Below are 17,196 nucleotides of genomic sequence, written 5' to 3' on the forward strand. Positions count from 1 at the left end.
AGCAAACACATTGCTTGAAGACCTGAAGGAAAGTTACAAACGGTTGAAAAACGTATACCTGAACTGACAATCAAATGTCAGTTTTTACCTCTATACGTTTTAGTAGTGGGAATAAAAATGCCGTATTCTTGCAAAAGATGAACAAGCAACAAGAACCTGAATTAGCCCACAAGGAACACACTGGCGATTACCTGGAATTTGGCACGGGGAGGCTGCTGCACACTGCAGCCACCCAGGCCAGCACAGCACGGGCGGTGCGGAGCTCAGAGCCCAGGCACTGACAGCTCCCACCTCCGGCGCTCGGAGTCGTCGTCCCCAGGAGCAGAGCGCCCAGAAAGAGCAAGCATCATTTTACACCCCAAGGAATGCAACCAGAGCTCATGAGCCGTGTTTTTTTTCCCCCCTCAGGAACCTCTCTTGTAGAAGGGAGGCACAGGCCTCTGATCCAAAGTCCTGCTGTAAATAAGTCATTCACCCGTCTGGAGAAGCATCCTGCCAGTAACCCAAGGCCGTGGCACAGCTGTCCCGTTCAACGAGGCAAAAGATCCCGTCACATTTGTTGCCACTGATACCAAGGAATTCTGTGCCAGATCCGTGGGGAGATCCCATGACATAGGGCTAATGACACGCTGATGGCACCGTGTCTTCACACGCTTCTAACCGAAGGCATGCACAGCCATGCAGACAGCAATTCACAAGCATACACAGCATTAAATATGCTGGCAACATCCTCATTACAAACCAAGGATAAATTTTCTTTGACTTCCAAGGTGAAGACACTGTGCACAATCCCAGAACAGGTAGTCATTTTTATAATTTTTTACCAATGGTTTCATCAATAGATCCAATTGCCAGCAGGCTGGCGTTGCTCAGACACACCACACCAGTGACCTGCACCCGATGCACTCCCCGATGAGTGCAGCCAAGCTGCAAAGAAACCAGTTCCCGGCACAGGCAAGCCGGGTGCCACTGTCTGCCGCTCCGTCACCTTCACTGTCACTCCAAGGCACAAACGGGCTCCCTTGTGCCTCTGCTCCAGGGTGAGCTCCACCCCAGAGGAGCTGCAAGTCAGATACTTTTCATCTGCGATAGCCTTTAGAGAAAATTAAGAAATTCAAGAAAACTCTACAAGGAGCGTTCGTTTGAAGCTCACTAATGACAAGATGGAAAGAAACAGGAATCAAGGGTCTAATTGCACCTCTCCAGCGCTCAGCCCTGATTCCTGATTCATTACCTTGCACTCAATCTAGAAGTTGACTTAGCAGGCAGTAATTTGAGCCAAGACCAGCTGCTTCTGTTTAAACAGACTCTCTTAGGAAACCAATTTAAAATATTCCTTATATGAAAATTTGATTGTTTGCCCTCTTAGGCTTCCTAAAAATTTTTCAGGAGAGCAGCAGCAATATGGAGGAAAAGCATTTCTCGCAGACATCTTCAACCATGAAGTCCTGCACACTTCCACCACCTCGCAATACTCAGAGGGGGAGCAGAAAACCTCCCCATTGCTGGGCACAATCTACTAAATTCAGGGTTTTATGTACAACAGCCAAACTAGATTGATTAAACCCAAAGGAGAACCCAAATTTGCTAACTTTCAAATCTCCGGGGTTTCGCCCCAAAGGCTCTCTCTGGATGTAGAGTTGCAAGGCTAAGGAAAAAGATGGTTATGAAATGCAGCAGGAAAAGGGATATTCTGCTTTGATTAAGAGGCAAGCATACACAAGAAGCACATCATACTTCACCTCAGTGAAGACCTCTACAACCCCTAAAAAATCAGAACCAATTGTCTTTTGAACCATAGATTCAAGAAAAGTAGAAGGAACCTCAGGGCCAGGGGGACCTAACCCAACCCCTGCCTACAGTGGAATCAGGATCTTTACCTCTCAGCTAAATGTTTGTGAAACCTTTCCACTCCTCTTACAAAGTCACGTTCTGCTCGGCCTTTGGTATTAGAACAGGAAAAAAAAAGTCTGTTAAATATGAATAATTGAAGTTTAATTCCATTAATTTGTCCTTTTTCACCACGGACGAAGTCAGACTCTTTTCTTTGCAACAGCCTCTTATGCATACAGGCTTAAGCCTCTTCCTCCATCCTCAGTGCAGTCTTCTCCTCTCTAGGTTAGGAAGATTAAAAGAACTGAGGTCGATCTAAATAGGCCATTTCACCTTTGTAAATCTAAAACTCATGAAGGAGAATAGCTGTAATGTCTTATATCCTGGTTTGTCTTGGTAACAGCACAGTCTTGCACAATCTACTAAATTCATGGTTTTACATACAATAGCCAAACCAGATTGATTAAACCCAAGAGAACCCATCTCTAGGAGTCATTCATCAGCAAATCTATTATCTTATAATAGACACTGCTCTTAAATGAGGGACTGGTTTATTAAGCCAATTTCATCTGGGAAGATGTTCATGTTTTCCATTTGATGTAAAATGAATGCTTAAGTAGTAGATATTTTTCATGGCTTCACAGGAGAGCCATTAAGTGGAAGATAAATACAAGCAGCTCTTAATGTAGGATTGCTCCTCAAAAATATCTTACAATGGGATTACGGTGGTGGGCATCTTAGAAAGCGGATGTGATTTGTTTTCCAACATGGTAGCATTGCTTCTGAATTCCTGTAGCACATAGTCCAGATACTCTTCCTACAAGACAGACACTGATCTAATTTGCACAGCAACAAAGGAAGAGCAGAATTAATTATCTCAGGTTCTGTGGTGTTGACAGAGTGAGAATTATGGTAGATAGCTATGAAAATAAACACTGCCCTACCACCAGTAACAAATGATATTCGATTTTTTTTTTCTTTTAAATAAATCAGGAAATTACTTTTGCAACTGCTATTCCTTAACCCTCATCTTTCATCACAGAGGACAGTGTCATTACCCGGGCTATGAAGCATCACAATCAATGTCAGTCTTCATAACATATCAAAGTCTTTATTGTTTATATTATAATTTCTTTCATTGCAGTGCAGAACTCGTTCATATCCAAACCTGTGGAAATAAGCATCACAAATTGACAACCTGGACTAAATCAGATAATTCATTTCTGAGCAAAAAGATCACAAGGAGGGCATTCTGTAAAAACACTGTGTTAGAGGTGGTCCCAAAAAGAACCCTGCAGCAAATTTCTAAAGCTTCCAAATCAGCAAATATGTTTACTGGAAGTCTAAACTTTGCAGACAGTTTATAACTTTCATGCACATGTCTAGCATGCAATTTTTTCTAAATTTGGTCATTTATACATGCACAGAGATGCATGCATTTATTCTGCACAGAGATTCTGATAACAGCGTCCTGCAGAAATGAAAGACCTGCAGCAGAGCAAGTACACTGGAACACTCTTACAAGGTTACTAGTTCTGGCATATTATCTAGAGCTATAAGAAACTCTCTGCTTCAAAACCTTTACCATCCAAGGTAACCAAGCTTACACCTCTTGCTAGTGTAAGCAGACTTTAAATAGCACTGTGAGATCAGGGCTAAGTAGGAGAAATTTAGGATAACGGAAGTGTTACGACCCAATTTAGACACTGCTTTATAACAAATTCTAATCCATCCTTAGTAGCACAGGCTTCAATCCATAGCTGTGGTGGAGCTGACAAAGTTATCAAGATAGAGAGAACACCCAGCCCTTGTGGACACAGCTGACGTAGGTGGCTGTCCAGCCACCGTGCTGCAGCAGCTGAAACAGTGGCATCTTGTGGCTCATTTGCCCAAACAGCAGAGTGAAAATAGTAAAGCCTTCCAAATGATTTGCTCAGTACTGAAAACAAAGTCTCCTCTCCAGAAGTATTATGTAAACTTGGATGTTTTCCACCCAGAGCACAGTTTCAAAGGTAGGGGTAGCTGGATGCACATATTTCTGAGCAAAGAGAATTGCAGAAAACCCAGTACCAAAGAAGACTTATCTCCACTGTCTCTCTTCAGGACCCTGAAAGCATCCCCTTTTCCTGGAGATTTGGCTGGAAGAGATTAGAGCATTCACCGATTTCGATATATTTCATACAATTTTTATAGTTGTAAAAATATAACTTAAAATATTAATGTTTATTATGGACAAACAGTTAAAGTTATATAGAATACCCAAAGCAGTGATCAAAAGTTTCAAAGCACCGAGTGACCTGTTGCAGCTGTTTCACTTAGCCCATCAGAACTGTTTTCAGACTTTCTGCCCTCTATTTATCTGCACCGTGGCTGCTCGCTCACGTTGTGCTGGTTTTGAAGACAAAGCGATCATTAAACAGGAGCAACCCGTGTCTGGATGAATGGAAATAACCTTTATGAACATGCTCTCCATGACAATGCCTTTATTGCAGCTCACACCCATGCTAGTTTAAGATTAGCCAGCTCAAATAATACTATCAAGGTAGCCATGGCAGCACCAAGCCCCACACATGCTAATCACCCCCACTCTTCACCTCCCAGGCCCCCAGGACTTGAACTAACCTTAATAAAACGGCAGTAAGAGGGAAGATCTCCCATTCCTTTGTTACACCGAGAGTTACACCGAGAGCCAAGCTCTGCCTACCCGTCCAAGTATTTAATAAGGATCTGCTGTGACTGGGATTTTGAGGAGGTTCCAAAAGAACAGCCTTATTTGCAAAAGGAGGAAACTATCTGCCACCAGGTGCTTGTCTTGTCTCTCAGCAGTGTTATCGGAGAGAGTTGTCACTTCTTGTGGTGCTACTCACCCTTGTAGCAGCACGCATTTATTTCATCTGCCCCTGCTTCCCCTGCACATCCACTGGGAACCTGCCTGCGAAGCCATCAGCAAGGTCTCTTATTTCACAGACCCCAGACAAAAAACAAAGGATGCAAGAGAAGAGCAAGAAAGGGGGAAGGTCTCAGGACCTATTTGTCAGGGATGCACCGATCTTGCCCCATCTGGTCCTGATGGATGAAGTGGTTCCTCTCCAGCTGTTGTGTAAAAGCACTTTCACATAATGCCAAGCAGTCATGGGATGTGTCGCTGCTCCTGGGGTCACCGGGACGGTTCCCAGGGTGACTGCTCCACCTCTTCACCCTTCCCTACCTTTACATGGGGCTGCTGCAGAGCCGCACAGTAACCGTCACAAACCTCTCCATTTTCTCCCTCCTCCTCCTCCTCTCGGAAAGCCCTTTCTGGAGAAAAGCCAAGAAATATGGTTTTGTATTCAGGTTTTGAAAATACACCCACCTTCACTGTCCCCGTCCCCGCCCCCTTTTAACTTCATCCGCTTATCACTTCATAAATATCAATCTGCAGAGCTTTGAATGCGTTGAGATTTATATCCAGGCAGCCCCGTGAGATTTAATGCTTCCTGAATGTCCATTCAGCCTTACGCATCCCCTGGGGACAAAATCAGAGTCAGAGCACTATCAGAAGATTGGCAGCCAACCATTTTACAAAATTACTTTCAAGAGAAAAATCTCTGCAAAACATCTCTCAGAAGTAAAACAAGAACCACATCAGTTCTTGTTTCCTAAAGACCTGATAGGTCAGCCAAAGATTTAATTGACATATACATATATGTGTGTGTATATATATATGTTTTGTATGTTTATATATATACACTTTATATATATATATACTTCATGAAAATTGTATATAAAGAGCACAGTTCAAAAAGCTAGCCAGCTGTGTGGAGAAAGAATAGTTTTTACAGAGATTGGCCTTTGCGCCTTCAAAGCTGGAATTGCCTTCTGCAAATGTTTTTTTTTCCACCATAGAAAATGTTCAGGTTGAAGTTTAATAGAGAAGGAACAAAACTAAAGAGAAAAAAGTTTCTTGAAGACAGATTGTCTGTCTTAATTAAGGTTTATTAGTTAAGGTTTAAGTATGCGTATTTTCAGAATACCATTTCCTTTCTGATAGTCAAATCGTTCAGTTTAACAGGTGTTACTCAAAAAAGAAAATGTTTGTTTTGTTTCTTTGGATGAGCATTGCTTGTATTAAAACTCTAGCCCCTCTTCTGCAGTACTACTTCCTAACCTCATATTGCCTGTCCAGGATTTGTGTACTGATTATTTCTCTTTAACCCCGGAATATTCCGCTACTCTTTCCTTAAAAGTGTTCTCCCACACCAGATTCCTTTCCAGTTTTTTTCTACCATTTCATGGTATGATTTTATTCACATGCATTTATCTTGGTCCTTTTACAAATGCAACCTTCTATAATTTCTACTTCCATATATACCCCTAAACGTTCTCTAGTCACATTAGTTTAGCACACTTCCTTCCTCTAATTCTAAGATTAACTATCCAAATACTTTCTGCGAGGAATTGACAGCCGCAGTCCCAAAATCTCATCCCAGGAGCTCTCACTTACCAACTGAGTTTACTGAGATCTCTTTTCTGCAAAACCATGGTTGTATCCCTCTGTTCCAAGCATTGTCAGCTACAGCACTGTACGCTCTCATCCAAACCGTTTGCAGTTTCGTATTCCAATTAGCCAGAACTAGACATGCAACAACTTTGTGCCCTTGTTTTCTCTGCATCAAAGGACCAGAAAATTCTTCAGCTGTCCTGCCAACAATGCACAGGTGCCCTAATGCATTCCTTTACATCCACCGGTAGCCTGAGTACTTTGCAGCCCCTGCAATAGTTTAGTACATTCTTCCAGTTATTCACAAGGTTGCAACCACCAAACCCCCACTTGTTTGCTGACCTACAAAGCTGGAATTTTACTTTAGAGCTCATATTCTTTTTCCATCTTAAATTGGTTTACACTATTTTATACGTGCTCAACTCTAGAAAAGATATACTTGACCTAACACTCAAGCATGAAGTCTTTTAGCTCAACCCATGCCTTGCCAAGAAGCCACTACCCTTGATTTAGTTCTAGACACACAAGTTATCCCAGCAATGTTGCTAAGCCCATGCTACTATCCCCTGTATTTTTTCCGCTAGGTTTACAAACTGACTTGCCAAAAATATCTCTTGTGAGAAGTAGATTCCAGCCTTACCCTTGGAAGGGTATTTTAAGAAAAAATCCCACTCCTGAAGAACATGGATATTCTTGAGAATAGACATTTGACTAGACAGACAAGATCACCGAGTGCTCCAACAGTCACATTAAATAGTGATATGATACAACAGTGAGCAAGTTTCTGGCCTTTATTTGAAGGCTTTTAACAGTTACAGTAAGAATTGTCATTGCAAACCAGGAATTTTGAAAAAATTGAACAATAAGAGTTAAAAATATCCACAAGCCCACCTGCAAATAAGACGTACAGAAAGGAGATGTGAGCTTTTGGTTCTTCCTTTCCGTTCATTTTTCAAATATCTGACAAAACTAAGATGCTAAGAAAAGTTGGATGCTATCTGAATTGTTCCAGTAGGTGAGCATTTACTATTTAACAGCATATACTGTACCAGTGTAACAGAGTAGCTATGTTAAATCTATGGGTTTGAGTTGGTTTTGTTGTCATTTATTTCCCAAAAAGGACATTAAAAACAGATTATGCCAAGATATCTGTAACATAGTCATTTAAGTTGACCACGAGCTTGGCCCCATTCTAACTCATCTTAGTAGCACAGAAGCTATTTAAGCAGTTTGAAATCTTACCAACATTTGACTTACAAGACTGCAGTTTCAGTTTAGTTTCACAATGCACATCCAACAGGCCCACACATTGTCTCACAAGGCGCACTGACAGTTTTTCTGACTCATCTTTCTCTCAGCATAAAAGGATATTTGCTTGCTTTTAGTAGCAGTTGCTTGCTTGTAACAGCAAGAGTTCAAAACTGACCTAATGCATCCCATCTGATGACCTGGTTGCCTCATAGTTCCAAACATGCAATCTCATTAAAAGTAGACTTTAAGCAACCATGTTCCAGTGTGCAACTGGACTGCAAAAAAGCAGACACCCCAGAAGTCACCTCCAAATTCAGCCATATGCTATCGCCATCTTTTGCTTTGAGTTGCTGGAATAACAGAGTATTTGGAGTTGATAAAAGCATGCTTCTGACCTCAAAGCAAACAAGTAATGGTAAAGAAGATTTTATGTGCATCAAACACCCTGTTCTACGTCTGCACTCCCGTAGTCCAACACCAGTTTTGAAATACCAATGATGCCAATTCTTTAGAATGAGGCATCCATGGAGCGCTTGGGCAGGCCAGGAGGGTGTTCTCCAGCATGACAGAGAAGCCCTTCAGGGACCACTTCCAATTTCAAGGTTAGATACATCACATAAGCACTTCTCTGAAGAAGCTGGTCTGCGCATACATCTGAAAGAGTAACATTTAAGCTCATTTATGAAACATAATCCAAAGGAAACAAGTCAACTACTAGAGACTGGTGACAGGTGCAATTAACATTATTTGTTTATAGAACCACAGAATGGCTCGGGTTGGAAGGGACCTTAAAGATCATCTAAATCCAACCCTCTATTAGTTATAAATAACTACTAACCAGTGTTTTAGCAGTTTTAAAAACACTTTAGTCATACACTGGCATTCCTGTTCTCCAGCCCCTTTCTTACACCATTAGGAGGAAGTCAACAATACACTCACATTTCATCCGCTTGTGGGGGAAAAAAGAAAAAAGAACTCAAGCAATGTTTTCCCCCAGCACACTCCAAAGAAAATTTCAATATTGCTGCTGCTCAGGTTAGCAATGAATGTAAGTAGGACCAGAGAAGGAAAGTAGATATTCCAGGTCCTGCAAGCTTCATAACGTAAACCACCACGATCTCTAGCTTTGCCTAATCATATCTGAAAGTATGAGAGACTCCAGCAGACATGACACTCTTGAAATACAGAACTTTATTTAGAAACTGCGTAAAATAGAAAAACCCTGTCAAGAAAAGTCCGAGTCAAATATGGTTTCTCAGTAAAATGGAGTTTTAGGGCAACAAAAGTCTAAAAGGCCACAAGAGAAATAGCACCACTGCAATTTTAAACAATGGCTAGATACTTGCATTTTTTGGCATTCACTGAATTTGGGTTTTTCTCTGAATTTCACAAAGATTCATGCACTACACAACAATTACCATAAAATGCTCTCCTACACACATTTTAGGACAAGCTACCACCAGGAACAAATGAATACAAGCACAACAGGACTGATCAATCTCAGTAGTGAAGGGGAATCAGAAGTCTTGCAGGATCTTGCCAAACACAACAGTAACGCGGGGCATGATAGCAAAAAAGAGGGACAGTTAAAGAAAGTACTTTAAATATTAATATTTAAGTTAGTCTCAGTACTGTATTTTCTGCAGGAACATTAGCTCTGTTAGCCAGCATCTTTTACTTTTGACCCCAGAAAACTAGTGAAGTGGCAAGTATTATTATTATTAGATACGTCCTGGTTTAAAAAAAAAAGGACAAAATCATCCTCACGTGCTCAATTCATTTTCATTCTAAGAGAGTTGCACAGTGCAAGTCCCGTTACAACCATTGGGTTTGATAGCACTCCTTGGGATTGGAAAGAGAAGAGAACCAGTGAGAGACCAAAAAGCATACCAACAAAAATAAACAGTTATAGAAACAAGAGCCAGAAAAGAAAATTACTTCTGAAGAACCTTTTAGGCAGTAAGACTGGATGCCCTTTGCTTTTTGTTGTTTTTTGATTTGTTTTTAAACAGAAAACACAGTACGTTTTGGCAAAGTCATTAGCCACAATGCCATAGAAAAAGGCTTTAGCACTCTTCAAGGTAATTTATGTGTCTCAGCTGTTCATACTCCCTCTAATCTTGTGACAGGCAACGTTAAGGCCTATTTCATCGAGAACTAATCACTCAGTAAGCAGCTTTACATAGGAATGAAGTTTTGTTTTAATAGCCCCTTTTGAGCACTTGCTGACAAAGTGAGACTGCCATGCAAGGCCTCTCAGACAGCAGTGAATGGAGTTAAACAAGCGTCTACCCCAGTATGAAGCACATAAAATCTCCTGTCACATTACTTCAATTTGGCATATGGAAGCATATTAAATACTCTTAAGGCATTTTATTATAATTTCTGTGCTGCAATTTCACATTAACTCAATCTTTCTGTGAGTCAGAGTCTTTAAGTTCTCTACTACACGCCACCTCAGATACAAAAAGAGTCTTTCCACAAACCAGTGTTTTACCAGCAAACCATTCTGCAACAAGTTCCAAATATTCAGCCTCTTGCTCCCTAAATATACCACCTAGATGTGAATACTGCTCTGCTACAAAGTGAGAAAGAGCTCCTAACTCAAACCCACTGTAAAAAGAGTGAAACTTCTGCAAAGTGCACTTTAAGAAGAGGTACTTTTTTGCTTATGAAAAGAAACCAGTGAGTCCTCTAAGAATAAAGTGGAGTATTTTACAGTTAAGCACATGATCTGGGGCAAAGAATTCTGATGTTGCTGCTCTGCTGGTACAGTATGTGGTCTGTTAATACTCTTCTTGTTCTTCCTGCGGTGCTCCTTCGTCAGGTATCACAAAGCCTTCCTGAAAGGGGATAAAACAAGTGCTTTAATGAAAAACTGATGTTAAACCAGTTCCCAGCTACTCTGTACACTCCTTTAATGTATTTATTTATACTTAGAACAGTGAAAAGGAAGTACCCTTAAGTCAACCATTTACAGTGTCAAGATAAATTACAGTAGGCTTATTTTCCTCATCTTTGATCTATTTGTTATATACTCTTCATGAGAGCCTGATCTTGTTTGTTGCCTGACTATAATTATGTTATCTGTTCCTTTATTGCAGGAAAAAGCTATGTCATAAACCTAAAGAAAAGAAAGTAGAAAGGGGGAGCACTGTAAAGCAAACCAGCTCCCAGTAACAAGGCGCAGTGCGGGGAGAACTATGCAATACAATTTATACAAGATTACTTACATCTGTGGCATAAAGAATTTCCACAATCCTCTGCAATACTGGATCATTCTCCCCTTCATTCTCCTGGCAGATCAATTCAATGTTCCTCAATTTGCCAAAGTAGAAGTCTCTCTCCTTCTCCAGATCTTCAACAGTAAGTTTCAATACATTGATCTGTCACAGGACATCAACGATAGTTTATCCACCAAAGAGAAGGCAGTAGCATCTATTCAAAAGGCAGGATCCCCAAAGTTCTCAGAAAGGTGGTTATATGCAAAGCACTTCAGAAATAACCAAGATACTGGAGAAAGGCAGGGGGAGGTCTTACGAGGAAGAAAAGGTCTATTTCTTAAATTATAATAGTATTTCCAGAATAAACACCCAACCCAACACATGCAATACCACTTGGAAATTCCAAAGGCTTAGTACATGACATAGGTAAAAATTTAACTGCCTGCAGTTTTCTTTGCTAACACATTCCTTCAAGACAACTCTCTCACACTGAGGGCAGTTTTAGTTGTACTACGTTCAGTATTTCACTGAAGTAGCAGCTGCTCATAGCTCAGTTGGAATGCTGCAATATCTGCAACACAGCTGTGGAAATGCTTAAAAACAATGCTATGTGTGATATGGCACATACTAGATTTAAATGCCTGGGCGCTCATGTACTGCATAAGTGGTTTTGCTCCTATCAGGAGAGCAAAACCTTTATAACAAAGGCTCCTGATTAAGTGATTCCAAATGAACTTAGTAGATACAGATCTCTTTCTGCTATCTCCCTAACACAGTCATTTCATGCTATTAAAATATATATATATGCATAAAAGCACAGGGCAGTTCACAAAGCACAGGGCAGTTCAGAAGGCCATTTTGGCAACACACCTGCTCAATCAATCCTGCTGATTCATCATCTCCTGCAGCCTTTTTCACCATTCCAGTCCCAGCTTTCGCAGTCGTTGGGGTCCTCTGTGTAACGATGGGCCTCTGTGGGGCTGCAAGATTGACTTAGCATTAGCTCTTCCTAGCGCACCTTTTTTCCTGCCCTAAGAGTACTGTCCCCCTTCCAAGCATGCAAAAATTTGAAGACATTTTCGTATATGAAGTATTCCTCCTTTACTCCATGTGACGTGCATTTTCTTTCACGTCTTGGCAGCAATCCTAGCTGTTTTCTCTTTCTGTAGCTCCAAGATAACCGGGTACGAAAGCATGGTTCAGAGTTTGAAGCCTAGCATCTCAGAAATAAGCTGCAAAATAATACAGTTTCATACACTGATTTTAATTAGCAACCCAGTCTCATTTCCCCCAGAGTTTTTAATGATTTAGAGAATCTTTAACCGTCTTCTCTACCTGCACTGCCAGAACCGAGAGATTTCTTGGGTTTGTTCACAACTGGTGCAACAAGATTTGGCGCTACTGTCTCTTGGCCTTGTCGGGCTGCAACGGGATCGTACTCCTTCCCATCATAGTTCGCATCAAAAAATTTTTTGAACCACTGAACAAATTCAAAGTTGTCCTGAAATTTTCCTTTCACTAGTTTGTCCACAGGAATTATCTGAAAAAAAAAAAGATTCAACTTGTTTTAAGGGTAAAGAACCTCTCTCTTTCTTACTACATAAGTTTTAAAATAATAAGCAAATGCAATTCTTTATGCAGTCCAAGGAGGATTTTCTCTATAGACATAACTGTATATAACACAGATTTTTTCCTAATAATTAGGAATTAAAAACAAATCTGGTTTCACTGCGAGGGCCGAACTAACTTGAAATAGTTCTGCAGCAAGATTTCTTCTGCATCAAGTTTCATTGAAAAAGCTTATCTGTAAATTTGAAGGTGGCTCACCCAGTGCTAGCTTTCATATACCTGAACTGCTGACCAATTTCATAGCCTGCTCACACAGAACTGCTACAAGGTTTAAACATCACCTTTTTAGTTTATTACAGCGTCTCTAGAACGAGGAAGATTACTACAAAAGCAGCGAATTGTGAAGATCTGTCTGTAGGCCACAAGCTTTCAGTCTGTGAAGCCTGGCAGTGGCCGGGAGTCATTACTGTTAGGTGATCGTTTGGCACTTTGGGCACAGCTGCCCAGTTCTGGGCAGGCTGCACAAGTTCCTTCCCCAAGGTATAAGACCAACCAAGCACGTGTTCAAGCTGTTAGCCAACAAAGAACGAGATGCCTTCTTAATCAGAAGTTTTAACAAGGGAATGTTCTGCGTTGTACCAAACATGCTATCAGTAACTAATAACTAGATAAAGCACGCTTCCATAAGCATAACACACACTTGATCTACGAAAAAACTTACATCTCATTGTCACCAGTTTAAAGTTACACATACCTGTAAAGAGGAATTTGAAATCCTTAAGACTACCATACCAATAGCTTATGGGAACACACTGTTTGAACCATCTTTGTAGTATATAAGCTCGAGTAAAATTTATCTCAAATTTCAGCATTAGTCCGTGCTACAGAAGCTGTACGGAACTAAAATGGAAGAAATCATCTCCATCATTAAGAAATGCACACCTAACCTCAGCTGGAGTAAAGCAGATTGTACCAATACAACTGAGGACCCCAGTGCAAGCCAAAACTTTTGAGATCTGCAAGCCAAAAACAAACTCTGTCCCCAGATTTATTCAGCTCCAGATCTGAAAGTACATTCCATCTACTTGGGTGTTAAGAGCAAGGAGAACCAGTTACAATCCAACTTACTTTGTCAACACCCATTCGTTTAAAACCCGCTTGTAGAACCTTGAAGTTTTGAATGTATTCGTGTTCCAATTTTGCTTGAAACTTCACTTTCTTGAGCGCTACAGAACCCGGAAAGAGCATGTCCATGAACTGACAGTACGCAGCACCTGCCGAGAGAAGCACACGGTTGAGGATGAATCAAGTCACCTCAGCAGCCTACACAAGCTGTTTTTCAGTCAGATCAGCAACCTGACCTGACTCATTCCGCAGCTACACATTCCCTTAAAGGCAGCAACAGCAAGATAACAGAACCCTTTGATCTGTTTTGGTGCAGCATGGCTGTAAATAAGCTTAAGGGAACCGTAGAACTAAACTTTTGGTCTCATGGCTTCAGGTCTCATGAAGAAGAGCAACAGCGCCTCTATAACTCCCAGAGAAAAATCCAACGTAATTTGGCTTTCCTTTACTCGTGGGTATCAGTACAGATCTGTTACATGCATCTGACAGGCATGTAATCTATTCTCATCAACACTAACAGAACTAGAAAAAGAATTATTCTAAAAAAGTATACTTAATCATCAAAATAGTGTCTTATTTACTTACTAAAACCAGAACATAAACAAAATTCAAGGGGCTCTCCAAGTTAAGAGGCCAAATTAAGCTGAATTATATTTAAATCAAACTTTAATCAAAGAACTGATATGAGACTATTTCTCTCCATTCATTTTAAATCCTTCGTGTCCTTCAATTCAGCTCTGGCTGTAAGAAGAGCAGGATCCAGTTCAGCTACAACGAGCAGACAACCACCTCCAAAAAGTGAGCTTTTGTAAAACGTACACCTCTACTAACGAAAGATATTTAAAACTGTTATTTTATCACTCTACAGTGATGATCTGCAACCGTACCATTGAAAATACACGCATCAAATTCTGAGCATTATTTCCCACCCCACGACATCAAAGAATTAAGTGCACCAGGAGAGTAACGTGAGCCTTGCCCTAAAACATCCAATAGCTACATGAAAAGCCTTTTTTTTGTGATATACAGAAGGTCAAGCAGTAACACACCCTGATGCTGCCCTGAACTGGCCTATTCATCTCAGGCAGGGGTAACGGTCCCGCACCACCCACGTTCTGTCAAGATATTTAGCAGGTTGCTTGGAGCTCCCACTTTCACCTGTGACTACAAGATTGCTGCTCATACACTGACACAAAGAAAGAAATTCCCCATCTCAAAACAACTTGTGATCTGTAAAGCAAGCATGATTTAAAAAAAAGAAAATACACATGATTTAAAAAAAAGAAAATACACAGCATAAGCCAAAATGATCTGTGCATTTATGCAACCCCAAATTGCTGCTGCCAATACTGCCCTTACCAAAGGTAGCAAAGCCTGGAAACCTCTGCTCTCACATGCCTGCGACAGTAAAAGCCACCTCCACACCTGCAGAGGCTGGGAGTATTTTTGCAGGCACTGGAAACGTACTGACAGTTCCAAACTTATTTTAAGCTTTTTCCTTTTACTCAGCTCCCAATTTCCACATCCCTCATTCTTTGAGCAACATCTTATCTCAAACTCACCGTATGAGACACGCTTCCACTCTTCACCAAGTCCCTTTCATCTCTCTGCTGCAGTTATTCAAATCACCATCTTCTACCTAGGCTGCATTTTTAGCCTTAGGTTTTTTTTTTCTGCTGTTACTCCACACACTATTATTTTTTATTCATTCCTACAAGCGCCCTCCCACACACACAAACACACACACTCCTCCCTGTGATGACATGTGACTTCATCTCCGTAGCGTAGTCACTTCCCCTTTTCTGCTCACAGCTATCAGATATTCATCTTTGCTGAAGTCAGCTCAATCCACACTAACTTGGGGTCCCACCGGCTGATGGAAGGGCAGTTTAGTAAGAGCAGTTCACTAAAAGCAGTTGCAAATTCCTCAAGGTGAGCCCAAGAATTACCAGGACGCTTTCCCTCACGCCTCTCCTTCCGCCCAACCTGAGCCTTTAGGCACTTCCCAAACCTCCTCGTGGTTCTCCTCCACAAGAAATCACATTTGTTTACGCTACTTACCATCCTTGCAAGGCTTAACACACCCATCAGAGTGAAGTCCCTACAAGAAAACAGCTTCTCCTAAGAGTCTTTTATGCACGTTAGTCCCCATCCCTTCTTACTCTGTTTATGCCGCAGTGAACCTGGAGAACACACCTTTTTTTAGCAACACAGTGCTAAAAAAACATTTTGAAGAAGCTCCAGCTATAACCAGACTGCACCAGCAGACGCCAGGTTAACGTTAACCACAGCCCTGCTCCTGCCCCCTGCTCACCCAACCCGGGGCTGCGGAGGCCGGCACGGGCAGCTCGGACGGGGCAGGTGGGCCCCGGCGAGCCCGGGCACCACCCGGCCGGGGCTCCCCTCCCCAGGCCCCCCTCACCTGAGCAGAGCTGCTCGATCTTGGTCAGCGCCAGCTGCAGGGACTCGTTGATCCACGCCAGCATGTCGTGCCGGCTCAGGTTATCGCTCGTCACCGACGTGGAGTACACGTTCACCGCCATCTTCTGCGGGACACAACCGGGCCGTCAGCCCCACGGGGCGGCCTCGCTCCACCGGAACGGCGGCGCTTAAAGGGGGGGGGAGCAGCCCGACCACCTCTCGCCTCCCGGTGCCTGCCCAGGCGCCGGCCCCGCTCCGCTCCCGGCCCCGGCGGCACAAAGCGGGGCCCGGCCGCGCCCCCTCCCCCGGCCCGGCCCGGCCCGGCCCCGGGGCTGCTCCGCGCCGCTGTGGGCCGCGGCCCGGCTGAGGGGCGCGCCCGGGGCAGGCGGGGCCGGGCCCTGCAGGCCGCACGCCGGGCCCCGCTCCGCTCCCCGCCGCCCGGCCCCGCTCCCCGCTCCCCTCAGCCCGGCCCGGCCCCGCTCCGCTCCCCGCAGCCCGGCCCCGCTCCCGCCCCTCCCCGCCCGTTACCTGCCCGCTCCGGCCCCGTCTCCCCCGCGTTCAAACCGGCCCCGCCCGCCTGCCCCGGGACCACGTCACGCGCACGCTACGCGCTCACGTCACCGGCACCGTCACGGCGCCGCGGCCCCAGCGCCGCGCGCAGCAAAAAGGGCGGGCGGCGGCCCGGGGGGGGGGCGGGGGGGCGGGGACGGCCGCCGCGCCGCTACCGCGCGGCCCCGCCCACCCCGCCGAGGGCTCGCGTGTGATTGGAGGAGCCGGCGGGCCCCGCCCCCGCGCCGCGGCCCCATTCATTAGAGCCGGCCTCGAGGCGCGTGCCGGCTGGGACGCCCCGCCCCCAGCCTCAAGCCCCGCCCCCAGCCTCAAGCCCCGCCCCCCGCCGTACGGGGCCGGGCTCAGCGCGGGGCCGGCGGTGGCGGGGGGCGGGACCCGGAGCCCCGAGCCCCGAGCCCCGGGGCCTCCCCCTGGGACAGGCAGCAAAGTGCTGGGGCAGGGCACCGGTGTGAGTTCCCAGAACAAAAAAAAAAAAAACAAAAAAACCACACACGAAACGCGTTGACCAAAACACTTTTTTTTTTCTCTTATTTTCAAAGATTGTATAAAAACCCGCAACACTTTTGACATCAAAAATCCTTAACTCTAAAAAAAAAAATAGCACCGGGGAGAGTGAGGAACCTTTACCGAGTACTAAAAAGGCTTTTCTGAGCTCCACCTCTCCTTACAACAGCGTTACAGACGCGCAGGAGGCTCCGGACCAGGGCCCGGCCGCTGCAGCCC

At 43.8% G+C, this 17,196-nt stretch overlaps 1 protein-coding gene across 1 annotated transcript; it reads right to left on the reverse strand.

Annotated features, from left to right (window-relative positions):
* Window positions 1-8,735: 8,735 nt before the first annotated feature.
* Window positions 8,736-16,587, reverse strand: MAPRE1 (microtubule associated protein RP/EB family member 1). Its single transcript, XM_080558669.1, has 7 exons — window positions 16,432-16,587; window positions 15,905-16,028; window positions 13,486-13,631; window positions 12,124-12,328; window positions 11,659-11,768; window positions 10,798-10,950; window positions 8,736-10,407 (listed from the first exon to the last, which is right to left on the reverse strand). The coding sequence occupies exons 2-7, from the start codon at window positions 16,023-16,025 to the stop codon at window positions 10,351-10,353; spliced, it is 792 nt and encodes a 263-aa protein (XP_080414795.1). The 5' UTR covers window positions 16,026-16,028; window positions 16,432-16,587; the 3' UTR covers window positions 8,736-10,350.
* Window positions 16,588-17,196: the final 609 nt, after the last annotated feature.

This window comes from Anser brachyrhynchus, assembly GCF_964034855.1.
Source record: "Anser brachyrhynchus genome assembly, chromosome: 16".
NCBI classification, from domain to species: Eukaryota; Metazoa; Chordata; class Aves; order Anseriformes; family Anatidae; genus Anser; species Anser brachyrhynchus.

Excerpts from the sequence above, each read along its gene's own strand:
- MAPRE1 (XM_080558669.1), bottom strand. The coding sequence starts at position 16,025 with ATGGCGGTGAACGTGTACTCCACGTCGGTGACGAGCGATAACCTGAGC. Across the intron at positions 13,632-15,904 it reads GATCGAGCAGCTCTGCTCAG|GTGCTGCGTACTGTCAGTTC; the intron begins GTGAGGGGGGCC and ends TTCTCTCGGCAG. Across the intron at positions 10,408-10,797 it reads AAATTCTTTATGCCACAGAT|GAAGGCTTTGTGATACCTGA; the intron begins GTAAGTAATCTT and ends ATCCCCTTTCAG.